This window comes from Maylandia zebra, linkage group LG18, assembly GCF_041146795.1.
Source record: "Maylandia zebra isolate NMK-2024a linkage group LG18, Mzebra_GT3a, whole genome shotgun sequence".
Taxonomy (NCBI): Eukaryota; Metazoa; Chordata; class Actinopteri; order Cichliformes; family Cichlidae; genus Maylandia; species Maylandia zebra.
In genome coordinates, this window is record NC_135184.1 from 32,824,682 (window position 1) to 32,845,226 (window position 20,545).

At 37.5% G+C, this 20,545-nt stretch overlaps 1 protein-coding gene across 8 annotated transcripts in view; it reads left to right on the forward strand.

Annotated features, from left to right (window-relative positions):
- astn1 (astrotactin 1) overlaps positions 1-20,545 on the forward strand; it is a 494,478-nt gene that overhangs the window by 243,174 nt on the left and 230,759 nt on the right. For all 8 annotated transcript variants that reach the window (XM_024806023.2, XM_024806024.2, XM_024806026.2 and 5 more), the window contains 2 exons: positions 11,785-11,951; positions 18,042-18,236. In XM_024806023.2, the coding sequence (XP_024661791.1) occupies positions 11,785-11,951; positions 18,042-18,236 (362 nt within the window). The remainder of the gene's footprint in view (positions 1-11,784; positions 11,952-18,041; positions 18,237-20,545) is intronic.

Below are 20,545 nucleotides of genomic sequence, written 5' to 3' on the forward strand. Positions count from 1 at the left end.
CCATTGTTTGTTCTCAAATTCTGTTGTTTTCATTTTAATTCCGTTGTTTTCATTCAAATTCCGTTGTTTTCATTCAAATTCCGTTGTTTTCATTCAAATTCTGTTGTTTTCATTTTAATTCCGTTGTTTTTGTTCTAATTCTGTTGTTTTCATGCAAATTATTTTGTTTTTGATCAAATTCTGTTCTTTTCATTCAAATTCCATTGTTTGTTCTGAAATTCTATTATTTTCATTCAAATTCTGTCGTTTTCATTTTAATTCCGTTGTTTTCATTCTAATTCTGTTGTTTGTTTCTAACTTCCATTGTTTTCATTCAAATTCCGTTGTTTTCATTCAAATTCTTTTCTTTTCATTCTAATTCCGTTGTTTTCATTCAAATGCTGTTGTTTTCATTCTAATTCCGTCGTTTTCATTCAGATTCCATTGTTTGTTCTCAAATTCCATTGTTTTGATTCAAATTCTATTCATTTCATTCTAATTCCATTCTTTTCATTGATATTCTGTTGTTTTCATTCAAATGCTGTTGTTTTGATTCAAATTCTATTGTTTGTTTTAGAATTCTGTTGCTTTCATTCAAACTCTGTTCTGTACATTCTAATTCCATTGTTTTCATTCAAATTCCGTTGTTTGTTTTCAAATTCCGTTGTTTTCATTCTAATTCTACTCTTTTTATTCAAATTCTATTGTTTTAGAATTCATTGTTCATTCATTCATTGTTTTGATTCAAATTCTGTTCTGTTCATTCTAATTCTGTTGTTTTCATTAAAAATTCTATTCATTTCATTCTAATTCCGTTCATTTCATTGAAATTCCATTGTTTTCATTCAAATGCTGTTGTTTTTATGCAAATTCCGTTGTTTTTGATCAAATTCTGTTCTTTTCATTCAAATTCCATTGTTTGTTCTCAAATTCCGTCGTTTTCATTTTAATTCCATTGTTTTCATTCAAATTCTGTTGTTTTCATTCAAATTCCGTTGTTTTCATTCAAATTCTGTTCTTTTCATTCTAATTCCATTGTTTTGATTCAAATTCTGGTCTGTTCATTCTAATTCCGTTGTTTTCATTCAAATGCTATTCATTTCATTCTAATTCTACTCTTTTATTCCAAGTCTATTGTTTCTTTTAGAATTCTGTTGTTTTCATTCAAATTCCGTTGTTTTTGTTCAAATTCTGTTCTTTTCATTCAAATTCCATTGTTTGTTCCCACATTCTGTTGTTTTCATTCAAATTCCGTCGTTTTCATTTTAAATAACTTAAAATGAGTGTTGTGTTTTAGCTTACTAAACAAAAGCAGATGAAACAAGTTTCATAACAAAACAAATGTCCAGTACTTACATCACCTGAATAGGATATCGACCCTATTCTCGGTTTCACTTGTCTCCATAATTTTTCTTGTACCTGCTTTTTATCGCTCATTAGTTCAGGCACCTTCAAACCTAAAGCCGTATTACAGCAGACACGTTTCACACGGTATAAACAATCCTTCTCTGTTCAAAAGTAATACACATGCGGTTTCCCTTTTGTGAGCAATTTGGACCAAAGTAACAAAGCTCTTTTTTTCAAGTTGATAAAGAAAGTTTTTTTTCCTCTAATTTACCAAACGAGAAGCTCACATTCGCATTCTCCAAGTCGATAAAGTTTAGCAAAGAGATTACTTGTTTTAATATACTTTGTGGATATCTGTTCACTACGATTCGTTACAGATTGTAAGATCATTACCCATATGGAAAAGAAATAGTAAAAACTTGTGATTATATGTAAATCATATGAGGCTTACATGATTTACTCATGAAAGTGGCCACTTTCTCATTACTTTCATACATTGTTTTAGTAAGTATCCAAAACATACAAGTTTCATTATATAATTTTTCAAGGGATCTTATATTTAGGTTTGAAGGTCGCCGGTTCGATCCCTGGGCTCTCTGTCCTGGTCGTTGTGTCCTTGGGCAAGACACTTTACCCTACTTGCCTACTGGTGTTGGCCAGAGGGGCCGATGGCGCGATATGGCAGCCTCGCTTCTGTCAGTCTGCCCCAGGGCAGCTGTGGCTACAACTGTAGCTTGCCTCCACCAGTGTGTGAATGTGAGAGTGAATGAATAGTGGTATTGTAAAGCGCTTTGGGTGCCTAGAAAAGCGCTATATAAATCCAATCCAATCCATTATTATATCTGTTTTCACTCTTATATGCTTTTCATACAAGTTTCACACAAGACAGATACAAACTTTATAAGATTTATATACATCTTTTCCATATGGGTACATTTCTGAATGGAAAATGGCAGTTTTAGAATTACCGACAGTGCTGACAGTTCCAGCAATCAATAAAGGAGAGCATCCATGGTCAGGAAACATGACCTTTCCTTTATAGACAGGTCTATCGTTGCAGTGCCTCCACTTGACCTGAGTCTTCATCCATATTGTGCTTTCTGCACTTTGCTGTGAAGGAGGTGAGAGGGGTTACTAGAAGGCCAAGGTTCCTGCACTAAACTTCCTCACCATTACATCCAAAGGAGACTGGAATGAGGAGCCTAGTGCTCTGTGATAAGCTGACCTTTGACTCACAGTGTTAATCTAATCACATGCTATAATAAAACCCTCTCCAGACAATTTTCTCTGCTAAGAAACATGAAAGGAAAGTGAAATGTTGGAATAATGTTTTAGGTTAAGAAAATGTGATGTCTTTAACAGACTATTAATGAAATGATAAGTTACTCTGCGAACATTCCTGTGGGCTTTCTTCTCTCTCTCTCTCTCTGCTGTAAACCTTTTAAGTTTTTGGCAAATATATCATCCCAGTTCTCTGTTTGATGCATCAGTCAATGTGCATTTTAATTCTCTAACTGGCCTTTTGATTAAGATATTTAAGGTTTCATGACCTTAATATACGTGGTTATACAAATAAGTGCCAAGGTAATATTTCCCAACATACAGTACAGCAGTATGAAAAACCATAATGTCATACTACAAATAAAGAGGAATAATAAGAAGAAGAAAATGCAAACAAGTAAAACAAAGGTTAACATGTCATCTTTTCAATTCAATTTCATAAATATCGCAGAAAGAAGCTTTTTTGTACCTTATATGTGCTAAGTTTCAGCTAATGCATGCACAGTTGTTTAGGAAACTGTATTCATAAACTGTGTGGGTACAATGCACAGACACATATTAAAGATGTTCATCGGCCTGATGAAGCGGTAAGTCTTGTCCCTAAACTAGTGACCTTTCGGTGTACTCAGTTGGAAACAAATTGTGGGTACTGTTTTGTTGATCATCTACCCCCACATGAAGTGGCTGGGTAATGAGCTTAAAGGATCTAGCAATTGTCCAGGATGTGTAAAATTAGGTTTTACACATCCTGCGTAATTTTTTAAAGGGAAAATGTTATTTTCTCTTTATCTCTTAAACAGCTACTTACTTGTTTATATTGAGTAAAACACCATAAATGCCTTGAGAGACACAAAATATGAAAATGCATCTTGTATACATTTTTTGCTTGTTGAAACTGCAAAAAAAAAACCTGAAGGATTTCTTCAAAAATATTTCTTGGTAATTGGGGATTGGGTGGACATTAAGATGCATAACCACTATGTGTGGTGATTTTACTTTTTACCAGGTCAAGTTAGTAAGTAACTTAGATCATTTGAAGTATGTGTGAAAAGAACATTGTCAAAGGACTTCTGTGTAATCTGGTGAAAAATAAAGTGCATCATTAGTTACAGAGGAATGAAGAGGGTAAGCAGCAAGGTGCTGCTAATGAAATGCAGCTGATTCTATGAAAGCAGGTGTGTGTTAACACAATGTCACAATTTTGGTAGAAGTGAACATCCCAGGAAATTCACCCCAAGGTCAGACTGTGCAATGCTCAGAGAAATTGCAAAGAAATCCAAGAGCTACATCCTAGACTCTATTGGCATGCTAAATGTTAAAGATGATTATAGTACAATTAGAAAAAGATGTGTCTGAAGGGTACTCTCTACAAAAAGCATCAGAGTAAAGTTTAGGTTTACATATTTGCTCCTGAAATAAGCACAAGATTGTGGATCTATGTCTTTTGGCCAGAAAGACTATTGTGGAGATGTCTGGCCACAATGCACAGTGCTTCATTTGGCGAAAAAGCCAAACAGCATATCAGCACCTCATACCTATTGTCAAGCATGGTGGTGGAGGGGTGATAATTTGATAAATTGATAATTTGTTCGGGTATTTTGCACCTATTAAGTAAACCATGAACTCATCGGTATGTCAAGGTATTCTAGAGTCAAATGTGAGGGCATCTGTCTGACAGCTGAAACTTGGCCCACATTGGGTCAACAGTAGCACAATCACCTGTAGATCTACAACAGATTGACTGGGCCACAGCAAAACATCTAAATTCTTTTCATTTGTAGAAGTCTAGAACTAAACCTGATTAAAATTTGTGCTGTGACCTTAAGACAGCTGTACATAAAGGCCCCAAAACCTCAATGAACTCAATGTGAAGAAGAGTGAGCTAAAATTCACTCTGATAAAGTCTCTCAAATCATTAGTTCAAGTTATCCGGTTGTTCAGTCTGACGTCACTAGCCGTGTCTGGACCTAAACTCTGCTGCAGGTCCATATATCAAACGATCACTATGGCATTACTGAGAGTTGAAAAACTGTCTAAAGTCTTTCATCTTTAATAAAATGATCAGCGTTCTGCTCTACCAGGTGTAACAATTGAGTTTAACATCCAGGCATCCATGAAAACGGAATTTATGACATTTAACGGAGTTAGAAGTTAGCAGGAAGTTAGCTCGCTAGCTTCTATCTAAATACAATATAGCATGTCCTGACTGCGGGGTTTTGGAAACAAATTAAAACGTACAGCTCTGCTATCACTTCCAACATAAATGAAGGCAGAAAACTAAACAGCAGTGACGTTTGTAGGGTTACTGAAGTTGGGCTAGCTGGTATATAATGATGTGCTACGTGACCGCTAGCGACACAGCTATGTTAGCATAATATAAACAAGCTAACTTTTTTTCCACTCGATAAAAGTTACCGTGAGTGTTCTCGGTGGTCAGGAACAAATGTAATCGCATGGCAGGATGCTGTAAAAGGACCAAACTTCAGCCAGGAGAACAACTGAGATAATCCATCCACAATACGAGGTTAGTCATTCATATACTGCTGCATGGGCTGGGCTGTAGTTACATCCTAAGGTTTTAAAAACTGAGCTTAAATAAATGATTAGCGGTAATAAAAGCCGAGGGAGGTCAACAGTGATCACTGACTGTTTTAGGAGCTTTTTGAGATTAAATAGAAGAAAATACAAAACATTAAACATGTTAACAACACAAAAGCCATATTAAACGCAGGCTACTTTAGGCCCGGAAGTAGGATTCGTCACGTCATCACTTAACGATCGGATAGCCGCTAAAGGTGGTTTAACAAGCTACTAAATCATGGTGTGTACTTCCAGTGAAAAGGTTCTTTTCCACATGACTGTACTTTTGGCTTAACAGGATCAATTTACTTTCCTATTGTTTTCAATCGCTGCCATTAATTATTCATATGAAAATGAAAAATAATATAAGAATAAAAAAAATAAATAATTGACAGAGTATGAAAATAAACATGACATGAACAAAATAATCACAATAAACAATGTTTTGAAGGCATAGAGCCTAATAACCTTTTACTATGCACGACCCTTTCATGACAGATGTATAATTATAATATATAATTCTGCACACAAATATCACAATATTATAAGTAATTGAAAGGATGGAAAATTATCGTGTCTTTGGAGTGATTTTCTTCAAATTGTGGCACAGTTATTACATTAATGCTTTTAGTAACTGAAAGAACAAAATCACAGATACAAGCAGCGGAAATGAGCTTCCTCCAAAGGGCAGCTGGCCTCAACCTTAGCGATAGGGTGAGAAGTTCGGCCATCCGGGAGGGGCTCAGCGTAGAGCCGCTGCTCCTCCACATCGAAAGGAGCCAGTTGAGGTGGTTGGGCATCTGACAAGGATGCCTCCTGGGCGCCTCCTGGGTAATGTCCCACTGGGAGGAGGCCCCGGGGCAGACCCAGGACACGCTGGAGAGATTATATCTCTCTGGCCTGGGAACACCTTGGTGTTTCCCCGGACAAGCTGAAGGAGGTGGCTGGGGAGAGGGAGGTCTGGGCTTCTCTGCTTAGGCTGCTGCCCCCACGATCCTGCCCGGGATCAGCTGAAGAAAATGGATGGATGCTTTAATTTATATCCAAGAGGGAACATCTTGAAAAAAATCACACCTCAAATATTTTGCACATGTGAAGTAGATTAACTACTGTCATGTCTACTTGCTGAATATGAAATTCCTTCACAATGAAAGAAATTCTTTGAATAAGTCAAATTTCCAATTCTCCTTCTTGATTAGGACTTGATTAACATTTTCCACTGGAGACTTTTCCTCACGGTTTAAGTCTTCAGTCATTGAATCTCTGTACCAGTTTGCCTATTGGACAAATTTTAAAAGTGCATAGCTTACCCAACTTCTCTTGCATGGATTTGTTGCTGTTTGGCAATAGCACAGGGCTGATTCCCTTAAGCCTCAAAAGCACTGAAAGAATTTATCTCCATTAAGAAACAGAATTAAAAGTGGTGGTTCAAGGGGTTTTCTAGAGTAGCCTTTGTACTGCATGCTTGCTTTCTACAACAGAACAGACAGCACTCTCACTCACTGTCTGGTTATTAAATATTCTAAGATAAATGGTGATTACTTTGCCTTCAAAGACTATTTTGTTTGTGTCAGTGGATGGTCATTATCTAGTAACCTGCGTGTTCCTTTGGAGAAGAAATGTGTCCTTTCCAGGTAGTTACTAATAAATACCGGAAATGCCTTTCACAATAACCGAGAATGCTGTCATTGGTTTACTTTCAGGGTTGGTCTAGCACACTAATCAACTCGGCTACTGACTTTCTTCAATTTTTTTGTCATTCTTATTGTTCATGTAGTGTGGTAAGTCTACTTTTCAAACCTGCCAAAATGTAGCAGGAATCAGCATATTAGAGAGTCCAATTTCTATTTTATAAAGGCAGAATCTCGTAGAAAGATTGCTACATTCTCAGATGAAATTCAACTTTTTAGCAAGAGCCAGTTTCTTGCAGTTGTTGTAGTTGATGTGCAGCTGTGTGAATTCCAATCCTGAACAGACTTTTCAGTTATGCGGCATAACGCTTCACCCACAGGTTTGTCAGTTTGAAAATTTGCTAATAAGTGTCACAACTTCATTTTCTAGCACTTAGCTTTTTTTATATCCTAATCTTTATTCTCCATGAATTCTCCTTTGTAAAGCTCACAGATCTGCTGAAATCGAAATGATATAGAAAATAGGACTTTAAAGTTCATTCGTTAATTACTCTGCAGGGATTTGTTTCACAGTGTCCACAATGAGTTCTCAACCTTTTCAAATGTTGTAAAATGAGGTGAGCCATCAAGTTCCAAGTGAGACCTAATTATCCATGGATCGGAAATGTCATAAAATGTAATATAAGACTGCAAGATGAAGTAACATTGTGTGACTGAATCAACTACAAGCGGAAATTTAAAACAACAACATTTTGTATGGCAGTAATTTACACATGCCGCTCATGTAGAATCAGAACTAGCCTTGAGGCGACTGTTGTTGTGATTTGGCGCAATATAAATAAAGTTGAATTATTCCATCTTTTATGGCAACACATCTTTTCTGAAGACAACAACTGAAGAAGTTATTAAATTAGATTTAAATGTTTTTGAAAGATTTGACAATTGCTTATACAGGGAAAGTTTTATACAGAGGATTATATGTTTTACCCAAGATTATAAACCAGATTTATAAACCAAGTTACAACTATCCACAGACAAAGGCTCAGGCAGGTGCATATTCTTAATGATTATTATCCTGCGGAAAGCTGGACAATAGTTCCGAGTTATCACTATTCCAATGTGTCGGAAGCCTATTGTGGCAGTCAATAACCAGAGCTATCTGTGGTTGGCAAGCTGCAGTATAGCAACTCATCAATACAAATTCCTCTCAGCCTGCACCGCATGTCCACACATCCATTGACTGCAGTGAGTTCCAGTGATTTAAAGACTCTGTGCCATAGATGTGTTAGGAGATTCAGTGTTTCATGTGCTCATTGCTTCACAAGTAATAAATCATTTGTCGCCACGGCCCTTTGCAGGGTGACAAAGTCAATATCAGTTTATTCAGGGAGCAAGACCAGGGACCACTCATTCAAGCATGTGTCCTCATTCTGTACAGGTACTTCTACAAATGTATAACAACTGCAAATGTATATCAGTCACATTTCTTCGAGATTAAAGGACATGAATAAAATAACTTGACAACTTTAAATAGCTTTGATCAAATGGCAACAGTTCTTCTTTGTAATACAGAAATAATTTGATGCACATTTTACATGCATCAATGTAATACATGTATTAAATGTACAAAATAAAAATCTCCAACATCTGCGCCAGTTTTAGTGTGAAGCAGTCCTTTAGTAATACAACAGTTTGCTGTTTTTAAATAAGCAGTTTAATAGCAGCATGCTAAGTCAGGACCTGCCAGTAGAGTTGATAAGTGATCCTGTGTGTGATTATGCAAAGTTTGTTATTTCTTAATAAGTTTGGAATTAACAGACTTTGCCTTCCACATCTGCTCTAGTGCTTTCTTAGCCCCTGGTACTTTTCTGTTTTCTTGTTCTCCTTCTTTGTGATGTTACTGCGCACTGAGATTGTCACATCTATCATATTCTGCTCCTTGTCAACCACCACTATGTCTGCTTGATTGGCCAGCAGCTGCTTGTCTGTCTGGAATTTGAAGTCCACAGGACTTTGGTGGTGTCTCCCATTGGGTCTTAGTGACTTTTAGTCCATATGCTGCCCAGATGTTACTGTACACTATTGAAGCCACTTGGTTGTGCCTTTCAGGGTATGCTTCACCTGCTCCAATCTTACATCCTGCTACTATGTGTTGAATAGATGTTCTTCCAGTACCGCTTAGTTTTAGCTCATGACACTCTAATGTGCAGGTTAACCACTTTGCTGACTCTGGATTTGAGCCTTCTTCTCCATGGGGGGGAGATGTATCCTTATTCTTATACCCAAGTGCTCCAAGGATTGCTTTGCAGTGCCATATATGAGGCTTGTTTCTGTGATTCTATATACCTCCTGCAGAGGCATGTGCACTGAAGGGATTCCCCATGATGGTGGAACTATTTTTCTGCTCATATAGGACAGAAGAGAAGAGGAAGGTGAAAAACATCCTACATTTGATGCATGTGCATAGAGGAAGTTAACTCTAAATGCAAGGATGTGATGACACTAGTCAGAAGACTTAGAGCGCTGTCACTTCTCTGATCACCTATAATCTTTAAAACATAGAAGTCATGGTTTAACCCAAATGACTTCTTAAAAAGGTCAGTTCTAAAATGCAGTTTCAAGCCAGTTGAAGGTTCATTACAGTTTTATTTGCCTACAATATTAGATGTTACATCCACAAAAATGTGAAGTAAATTGAAATCAACACAATCGACAGGCCACATGCACTGTAAATAGGCCTGTGTAATAAAATAATATGCTTCTGATTCTTCCATGCTGAGATTAAACAAACTGTCTGGTCACACTTGTGATGGCAGGGGTGCCTTGTTAAAATGCACTCCATCAAAGTTTCCTTTGAAGCTGTCACTGACAGAAAACATAATGTGAATTTCACTTGGCAGCTGCTTGGGAAACACTGAATGAGTCGGGGTGAAGTCAGGTCTTTCATAGCTCTTTTGTAAATTCACCGCAGTGTAGAGGGTGGTTCCATTAAGAGGTTGTTCAAGCCTGTGTAAAAAAATGTATTGTGGGTCTTTCTTATTAATTTCTTGAAGTATATCTACCAAACTAAAGAATTTAATTTCATTCTTCAAACATGAAGAAATTCTGATGTCATCTGCATGGAAATTGAAATTAAACCTGCAGTATTGTCTCATTTTCCTCACCATAACAGAAAATCTCCTTTAAAGGGATAGTGTGTGTGTGTGTGTGTGTGTGTGTGTGTGTGTGTGTGTGTGTGTGTGTGTGTGTGTGTGTGTGTGTGTGTGTAGCCACTCGCCCAACTTGATGATCTCTGCACTGAGTGCTAAGGCAGCAGTATGTTCACAACTGTGAAATCTTCACAATGGGAGAAAAAATATCTTAAAATACATAAACATAAGAAGCGAGATGTAATAACTATCGCTTGTGTTGATCAATACGGAAAAAACTGGCAAACGAACAATGCAAAACATTTTGCCAGCACCCTGCAGCATGTACACCCTTAAAAAGAAGTGTGGGGTCAGAAGCATGAATCAGCTGGCCATTACATTCTACTTGTACAACTACTAAGCAACAGTGGCAGAAAAGTTAATATTACTTCTGTTGAGTATTCATAACTCCATTAATTTCTCAAAAACCACAACATTGTCTCCTGTGAACAAGTCGTGCTTTAGGGGAATATTTTATTCACTGACGCTATAGTCAGATGGTGGAATGACTTCATTAAATATGCAACAGTTATTTTACAAAATAAATAAATAAAAATACTAACTCTGAGGGGGCCAGGTAGGAACGTTTTATATAGTATATAATATTCAATTCAATTTTATTTATACAGCGCCAAATCACAACGACAGTCACCTGAAGGTCGACCCTACAATAATACATACAGAGACAAATCCAGCAATCACATGACCCCCTATGAGCAAGCACTTTGGCAACAGTGGGAAGGAAAAACTCCCTTTTAACAGGAAGAAACCTCCAGCAGAACCAGGCTCAGGGAGGGGCGGGGCCATCTGCCCGTGACCGGTTGGGGTGAGAGAAGGAATATAATATAAAGATATAAATATATATTTTATATTTAATGCCCCACTGTAAACTATTTGCTATGTTTCAAGGTTATATATGTAATTAAGTAGTTACACATATACTTATTTAAGTGATTTTATATATATATATATATATATATATATGTACATATATGTAATTAAGTAATTCCATATATACATGAAGTAAAACAACCTTAGACTTTGTCAAACTGTCCTGTGAACATTCCTGTCTTGTGAACTTTGAGAAATCACCTTGATGGAATACGTTCACAAAGGACACCGTTCCACTTTTGACTGTAGGTTTTTCCTTCAGCTGGCCCATTTTGTTCTCATGAGCTAAATTGTTTTTTTAAACTTTTATAGGTGTAGTTGTGTTCAAGCAGTGCATACAGGTCAAAACTAACATAAAGTAAATCTTGAGGGACTATTTTAGTGTGACTGATCTTAATCGCTTTATCATATTTCATCAGAGATTAATAATGAATCAGATTCCCACCTGGGTTCTGACCCCCAGTCTGCTCCTACACATGTTGTGTAAGTGAAAAGACACATATGTCTTCATCTCAACAGCAATTAGTTCGTTTGAAAATCCTGTCATTTTAAAGGTAGTTAAGACAACACAAATTTACTGGCAATTTAAAACTTGGTGTTCAAAGTTATTAATTTAGTAATGATTCTGTAATGATATCCTCATACTGTTACTTGTGCAGTTTTACAAACAAGGCTCAGTGCTTACACACACACACTGCACATGGGAATAGAAATCTAAGTGTTTGCATTCTGTGGCACAGATGTTATGGGGTCTGTCTACCTGCCCCATTTGGGATTAGTGTTAATGTGGTAGCTTCACACAGTTTAAGCAGCTCTAGGAAAGTGTTCTTAATAGTAATGTGTAATTGCCAATTTTAGTCATTTAAAACCATGTGTTCGTCCCACAGTGCCCCCCAGGACTAAGTCCTATGAAGGATGGCACCGGGTGCTATGACCACCACATCGGCATCGACTGCTCCGACGGTTTCAATGGAGGATGTGAGCAGCTGTGTCTCCAGCAGTTGGCCCCTCTAGAGGATGACCCGACACTCTACAACATCCAGATGTTCTGTGGGTAAGAAACAACACATTCTGTGCTTTTTATTTTTAATTATTATAGCAATATATTTCACAATTCTGTCATGTTAGGTTTGTCACATTTTACATGGTCTATGGTCAGTCAATAACAAAAACAAAATAAATCCCTTTGGTATGCTGCCATTGCTATATATACAGAGAGAGAGACAGACAGAGAAGAAAAGTTCCCAGATTCAGGTGATATATATAGTTTTTGCTTTTAAATGAAAACAGATGTGTATTCATAGCATTTAGTGCAAAATGAGCCAGTAAAAAACGTAAAGCAGTATGGTGGTGGCACTTTAAGACTCCTGCTTGTGGAGTCTTAAATATACCACCATTAACATTTATTAAAGCAAACTTTGATGTGAGTGTTGAATTAAAAATACCAAAACTAGAAAAAAGGGCTTTAATGAGTTCCATTATGATCCCCTGGGGCCTGATTTATAAAAGTGTTTATCTCTGAAATTAGTTTAAAGATAATACCTAACAGTGCGCTCATTTCTGGAAGATATGGTGCATGAAAGTAAGTAAAGCAATTTATGCACCTGTGATTTATATCTGTCAAATCAACTGAAATTTAAAGAAATCTGCCTTGCTGCTTTTCCTTATGTAATGCCAACACAAATGGGGCTTTACTCAGGAATAGCCTTGGACCATGGACCGAATGAGAAAAGCAAACCTTTTGGGACATAAGAGCAGGTGATTTAAGCCCGGTGACACATATCACACAGTGGACTGTATAGTGGGTCACAAGGCTGGGCAAGAAATAATGTAAAGCGTGTGTGTGTGTGTGTGTGTGTGTGTGTGTGTGTGTGTGTGTGTGTGTGTGTGTGTGTGTGTGTTATTCTAGTTTATTTTTTATGATGAAAATTGTTATATAACAGACGCCTTGGAACAGCGTCTTTACCTTCCAAAGTAGTTTCTGCAAGTCTCCAAAACAGATATGCTCATAAGCTGTAATACAGTCACAACTATCCTATCAGTGTCTCTCAGTGCAGGGGAAACCATCTTAATCTGTAATAAGGCACCTCATATGTGTTCACTTCCACGTGCACCCTGGGTTATTGCTGTACTAACTCACTGGCATCAAAGGCTAATCCACTCTTGAACCTCGGGGTCGTCTGCAGTGTGTTTTTCTTGTACATCTTTCACATTTTACTGTTCTTAACTACTAGTTGCAGAAACAGTTTAGAATACAATGAATTATACAGTAGCACAAGTTAGACTCTATGTCTTAATACTGGTGCTTGTCTGTGTCATTTTATTGTTATCATCTGCACATTGAATTGTGTGCAGTGATAGATTTACAGCACGGAAACCACGCAAACAAACAAACCATTAAAACACTGAATGTACAACAGTTTGTTGTTTCAAGCGTAAGCTTTGGCTTGACGACGTTTAATAATTCAGAATATTTACCGTTCTCATCTACAACGACACAGTACAGTGTGATGTGGTTTACTGGAACTGCATGTAAGAATTACACATTTGCAATTAATTAGTGACTCCTTGGAATCAGCTGATTGTTTTCTATTATTTATTTAGTTGTAACATATCAAATTAATCCATCGAAAATGTTACTTTCACACAATAAAAACTGCACGAGTTACAAGCCCTCAAAGTAAGTAGAGATGGGTTTAAATTTGGTCCTTTTTAGTCACATTATTTTTTTCAGCTTTTTTACAAGCCTTCTGAATTATTGAGTACAGGAACAGGCTGATTTAACATGGATTATATCATAGAAAAACACTGCTGATTTAATGACATTGACAGAAACAAATACTGGAGCCCTGGACATTGTATGCATTTTCTCTTAATTCAATATAAATCATTTAAATAAAGTACTTTAAGGTCAACTTTAAAAAAGTCATATAACCACGTGGGATAGGTGACTGGTCAAAACAATTTTTATATAAATAAATTTCAATGTTAGGGTCAAGATTCCTTCTCTCAGTTTATTTTCTAATAATAATCATCTAACTCTACTTGTGTTATGGCCTCAGTCACGCAGGCTAAGAAACTGGCCGTCACCCCCTGTTTGACATGACTATATTTAATCATTTTGACCCAGAAGGGCTACAAAATGGGCCTGCTGTCAACATGTAGATTAGAAATGAGGCTTTTCACCAAGCTATGCAACAATCCTTTAAAGTATACCCAAAATGTTTTTAAGATTTCTCCATAAAACAGTTAGAAAACCACCCAGGGTGCTAGTTCTTATGTAAATATCCCATGATACTGATGCTCAACATCAGTCATAGAAAGCTTGGTCATGAGTAGTGTGGTGTTGTTTTATTGGATTAGATGAAGTTGGTGTAAATTTTGAACATAGCATGAGGATGTTTTGAATTAAAAAGAAAAGAGAAAAGAGACTCTTGAATAATAGCAATTAATAATATAAAAATAATACAAATCCAATAAAAACTAATCAGACCAGCTTTTTAAACTTTTTTGTGTACTACGTTCAGTCCCTGTTCATATGTGATTCAATACGCACTTGCCTCTTTTCCTCACTTAGTTCTTTAGAAATCAATGAAATACATTTTCTTGGTTACAGCAGAGCAACCCAAATCTAGCCTGAAACTAAACATCCAAGTACACAATCCATCAGCATCATGCTGGTCTGGACAAAGTCAGCTGATTTTCTGTATGAAAAGTGCTTTATAAATAAAGATTGATTGATTGATTGATTGATTAAACAGGCTGCATCTTTGGAAAGAGTTGGTCTGGCTGTGTCTGGGGAAAAAACATCAGTGTAAGGTTGAACAGATGAATGAATGTGGATGTATTTCTTCATGTGAGGTGATTCTTTCATGGTGGTTAACTGACAGAGCTACATAGTGTAAGTTGTCCCTTAGATTAATAGGAAATGGATATGAATGAGGCAAAGATGACGGAGGAAGAGAATGAGATGATGATGGAGGAGGTTGTCACAGGCTAATTAGTTTTTAAAATATTGAGCAATTAAGACTACTTGAATGTTATACTTGACTAGATTTGGACCTGCTAATATTTTGAACCACGCTGATGCTGGGTTGCTATCATCATCAGATCATCTCTTCATATGCATGTAACTAAAGTGTCTTCAAATATCAGTGGTCAGTGATGATCTACAAATGGAAACCACAAAGCTTTATATACAGAGATTAAAAGTAGGGCTGCCACGATTAGTTGACTAGTCACGATTACGTCGACTATCAAAATCGTCGACGACTGATTTAATAGTCGACGCCTCGTTTGAAGCTTTGTAAGATCCCAAAAGACGCAGGAATAAGTAGCAGGATTTAAGAGTGTAATAACGGACTGAAACAGAAGATGGCAGCACTGCATGTACTGCCGTTAAACCCAGAAGAAGAAGAAGTAGCTGTGTCCCAGAATTCATAGCGCGGCCCAGCTCAGTTTCCAACAATGGCGGCAGCTGGTTAGTTTTAATATTACTCTTATTATTCTTTCTGGGTCACAAAATAAACGTTTAACATATTTTCAGGTGAGAATGTAGCTGTGTAAACCTCAAATATCTGCTCAGTTTAGCAGGACACCACATATTTTCAAAAGCGCTCCGACGTTTTCGGAGACGTCTGTTAGTCACTAGCTCGATAGCTAGCCGGGGGCGAGGCTCACTAGAGCCGTGAGAGCACCGGACTCCCAGCAAATCATTTCAAACCCACCGCCCTCTTTTGTTACTCAGGTTAAACATGATATGAGTCACTTAGATAACTTAAAATGTTATTGTTTGGCTTTTTTCAGTATTTTATTTGTTCCTGAGTAAATCGGTTTGGCTGAGATCAAAGTTATAGTTTTTGCACAGCTGAATAAACGTCAAGCAGACAGCTGATTATCAGAAGTGTGAGATGCTCCAGAATATACTCCAGTGTCCTGTTATAGTTCAGATAGCAAGGAGTTTATTAAACTTCACCGAAACAATCTGCAAATTTCATTAAAATTTAATAAACTATCATCCTGTCTTTATTGTTAGTTAGCACAGACCTGAAACACTTAAAGCTGTAAGCTAATGATAGTTATATAAGAGCAGATGCTGCTGGTGCAATAATCTATACCTTTTACGTCTGATCTGATTAGTCGACTAATCGCAAAAATAATCGGTGACTAGTGACTATCAAAATAATAGTTTGTGGCAGCCCTAGTTAAAAGCAAACTGAACAAAGTTGGCATTTTTATTCTGTCACATGAAGCCTAATAATAACTAGCATAATATTTAGAGTTACTAGAGACGGCCACGAACCTTCTGCTAAGATATGCTGGATATCTGCAGCTCACGAGTCATACTAGCATTTGGCCTTTTAGCCTTTGCGCTGTTTGAATGCAGAAAGCTGCCAAGATCTGTTTCTTACTTTTCTCAGTAGACATAATTAAAACAAAAGCAATGACTTTTGATCATCTCAGCTGAGAAACGGCACATTTTCCGATAAACAACACTTTTCTAATTGAACACAATAAGCTGCTGTCATCTTTAGGGCAAACATCATGTTGCAGGCGTACGAATTTGTGTCAAATTTACATAAGCGGGTGATACAGACTGCTGCTTCATTGAATTCTCAACAACAGCATTTTGTTGTCGTCTCTTCCCATAGTGCAGATGTGGCTAATCCTCCACTTTTCCCATCGGAGACTGGCATTAGCTTTGCGACATTTAGCATCCAGGAGAGAGCTTCTCATAGTGTAAATCCCTGACAGATTATCTTTTTGCTTTCCACCCCACTCCACCCTCCATTTCACTGCCTCCACTTTGTGTGCCTTTGATTCATTTCAGAGTATATTACATACTGAGATGTCAAAACATCATCAATATGAAAGAACCTTGAGAGGACTCTCAGTGTGTGGATTCTAGCTCCTTTCTTGAAATGGGGGATTATGTGTCAGTTGAGCAGAAAGGATTTTGCTGATTCTAGTGAGTTGTGAAGTCATGAGTTGTTCATGCTTTGAAGTTAGCAAAAAGATACTTTTCTGAATATTGATACATGAAATCATACTTTTTTTTTTAAATTTGGCAACTGCACAGAAACCAAAACACAAGAAATTACATTTATTAAGTTGTGGAAACTACTGCGAGGTAAAAATGACATTTTGGCTTTACAGTGGGTATAAACGAAATATTTATAACATACTCTACTAACTTCAATAGGTGTGTCTTTCAGATATTTTCCCAATTTTTAGTTAGAATAAACTGGTTGGTTTAGACTAACCTGACCTGGAAGATAACTTGAGAAGGGCTCATATTTTTTAACATGACAAGATCTGCCTGACATCATCACAGTAGTGTTTGTGGGTAGTTATATAATATAAGCCCTGTCAGGCTGTAGACAGGATTATGCATGCATTTATAGACTGGGTGCTCAAGTAAGACACGAAGGGGGAGGACCAACCAACATCTGGTTGTCAGCTTCAGTCTGGACCTTTCTGGTAGTCTGTAGTTAGTACACGTGCCTGTACAATTCTTTGTTTGCTGCAGAAACTATGGCTGTTACCTAAAATGTAATGGATGGCGTGTCAGCTACCAGCAATCAAGTTGTCCTGTGTTTGTCTGCATGTGTTTCATTTACCTTCTTTGACATGAGTAAAGTAAGATATTGACTTGTTGATCGTTAGATTGCACACAGCTTGTGGAGAATTAAATCTAAGTAAATATCAAAAAGACCTCCACTGATTTTTTTTAATAGATCAAAGTTGGTAACTTTGGGTAAAGTTAATGTGTTTTTAATTGAATATACTTATCTACTTTTTAATAGAATTAAAAGGTAGTTATTAAAGGTCTGTGTTAACTTTTGTCTACAGATGTGTGAGATTATTATTACTGTTGTTGTTGTTTACTTCAGCTTTGTTCAGTTTTTCAGTGTAAACATTTTTTTATTTTCAAGAATAATAAACATTTGTCGTCTGCACACTAAAGATTGATTTGCTCAATAACTACAATATAAGGAATCAAAAGGAAAATGCCCGAGCAGAAAACCCTAAAACAAACAGACAATCGAGTTAGTAATTAAACTGAAGTCAGTGTTGAAAGGAAAACAAAAGAAAAAGGAAATCCGTGGATCAAGTAAATGACTTTAATCCCTGTTTGCTGCAGGTGCATCGAAGACTACAAACGCGGTCCAGATGGGAGGTCGTGCCTGCCGCTGTCTGAGGCTTGCACTGAGGGAATAGACTGTGGAGAAGTGCTTGATATCCCTGCCAACCAGACGGTGTTTGGAGACCTTTTCTACGGATACAACAACCACACCAAAGAGAGCACCTCTGGACAGATCCTCAAGGCCACATTCAGGTAAGCACATGAGACTTTGGTGGAATGGAGCGTGTGGGACATTGTTCTGCCATTTGTACCTCAGCTGGGAAACACTTGGCACAGGACTTTCAGCTCCCACAGTGCCGATATCACAGTGAATGTTTATCTTCATTTAAAGAGAGAGAGAGAGACTTTTAGCTTGTTCTCAGCACAACCTCCTTACTCACTTTTTTAAAACTTTATTCATTTGAGGATTAAAATTCTAAGGAGCATGTATGTATGCATATTTGGTAAAAGTCTTCTCAGTACAGGTATGACGGGACTATATGTTTGACACACAAAGCAGATTCATAGATCCTAGTCAATGAGCCTTTGACGGGAGTAGAAGAAGAACAACAGAGAGCTGAGAGAAAGACTAAGAACAGCACTAAGGTTCCCAGTTAAAATGATGGCACCCTTAACAGAACAAAATCCCATCCAAGGCTGAACATAGATTATATATATCAACTGCTTGTTAAACACTGCTGCTTGCTGTCTTCACTCAAGATCAAAATCTATTCGTTTTCCCTCGTACGAGACTGAAGAACAGGGGGGACAAAGCCTTTCGTTCTCCAAGGCTCAGGACCAGTTCACCACTCCAGCTCCATTTAGCTGACTTCCTTTTGTTTTTTATTTAGTTTTAGTTTTACTTTGTGACTTTTCTGTGAAAAATGAGTGTCTGTGAATAAACGTTACTTATTCAACGGGACGTCCACTGCTGCCTGGACCTTCACCAGGCTGGGCAAAGGATTCGGAGAAAACTGGATAATTATGTGGTCGCGACAAACACTTGGTAACTACTTTACTCCACACTCAACCTCTTAAGCACCAACGCCCCCAGACACGGGGGCAAAAGGGAGGAGATCGCATTTAGGGTCAGGTGTGCGTGCTTAAGATGTTAACTTCACACTTTATGAGTGCTGAAAATAAGGTAACTACCACTGCTGCTGGTAGTTACCTGCTTACTAGGTCAGACTGATGCTCTTTTAAATTATATCAATCTACAAAACACTGCAATAAATAAAGATTACTGCTTTAGCTTTTTGTTCTCTCCAAACGTCTATAGCTACTGCAGTGATATCAGTTTTATAAATAATCATAAAGCACTGATGTTTTTCAGTTTTGCTTTTTAATTGGTTTCACAGTGGACAAGCTCAGGCCCCGCCCCTCACACCTCAAAGGCTTTACTTCATTAAAGAACTGAACGCCAAGATTTACGTTTGCAGTACAGTGTTTAGTCTGAATGTCACCAAAGTATGTTCCCTTTAGCAGAGACGCAGACTTGCAGTGTATATTGATGCAAATATGAACATACCCAGGAATCCATAGCGATAAAGCTTACAAGCGGATGACTTTGTGTTACTTTACAATAAAGATGCAACAATTATAACAATGTTTGTTTGTGTCAAACCACAGAAGCAACAGATTTTCATTTTCTCAGTGGACACAGTTAAGTCACTTTAATGGTGCACAGAAGGACAAATAAAGCCGTGGTGACACATCCAAACTGAAAGGACGCGACAGTTGTTTCTTTCTTTTTTTTTTCTTTGTTTCTTTTTTCTTGTTATTTTTAATTGTTGTGCTTAACATACACACAGAATTTAACATATCTGAAGAGGTACCAAATAAATGTTCATGTGGTTTCCCCTTTAGGTATAAAAATTCTGTTTTCCCTCAAAGTAATAAATCAGGGAACAGCATTTAACCTCCCCATCTGCATATGTAGTCAGTGTTGTTTGCTCTTTATGACACTTTTTATAGCGCTTTGGAGCGTGATGTCACGAAAGGGAAGCGTGGTCAGGATTTTTGGTTGAGGCGCCATCTCCCTGTGCCGAACAAAGCTCAAGCGAAAGAGGAGCGAAAGCACACACATCAGCTACAGTTCGTACTTGCTGTGTGGTCGGCTGTAATGTTCGATCGCACGACCGGCAAGGGAATAAGCTTGAGAATGGTCTGTCTTTTTATTCTTTCCCAACCTGTGTTAGCTAACCTGGGGAGCTCATATAGCGGACCTTACCAAAAGAAGGCGTCTAGCCTGGATAGCCGCCGTGAGACAAGCTGATATCCAGTTCTCTTTCATCTCCAAATATCTGTTGGTGCTCCAGACATTTTCATTCCAATAAGTTCAATATATGTTCATGTCACTCTTTATAGCTTAATAATTTTGTTGTTGAAGCGCTCGGAGGTTATAGAAATTGCGAACAAACATCGTATTGAGTGACTTTGCAGACATGCTATGTAAAGATTCGCTAATTCTCACAGACGGCAAACGCAACGACAACAACAGAGAGCACTAGTCGAAGGTAAAC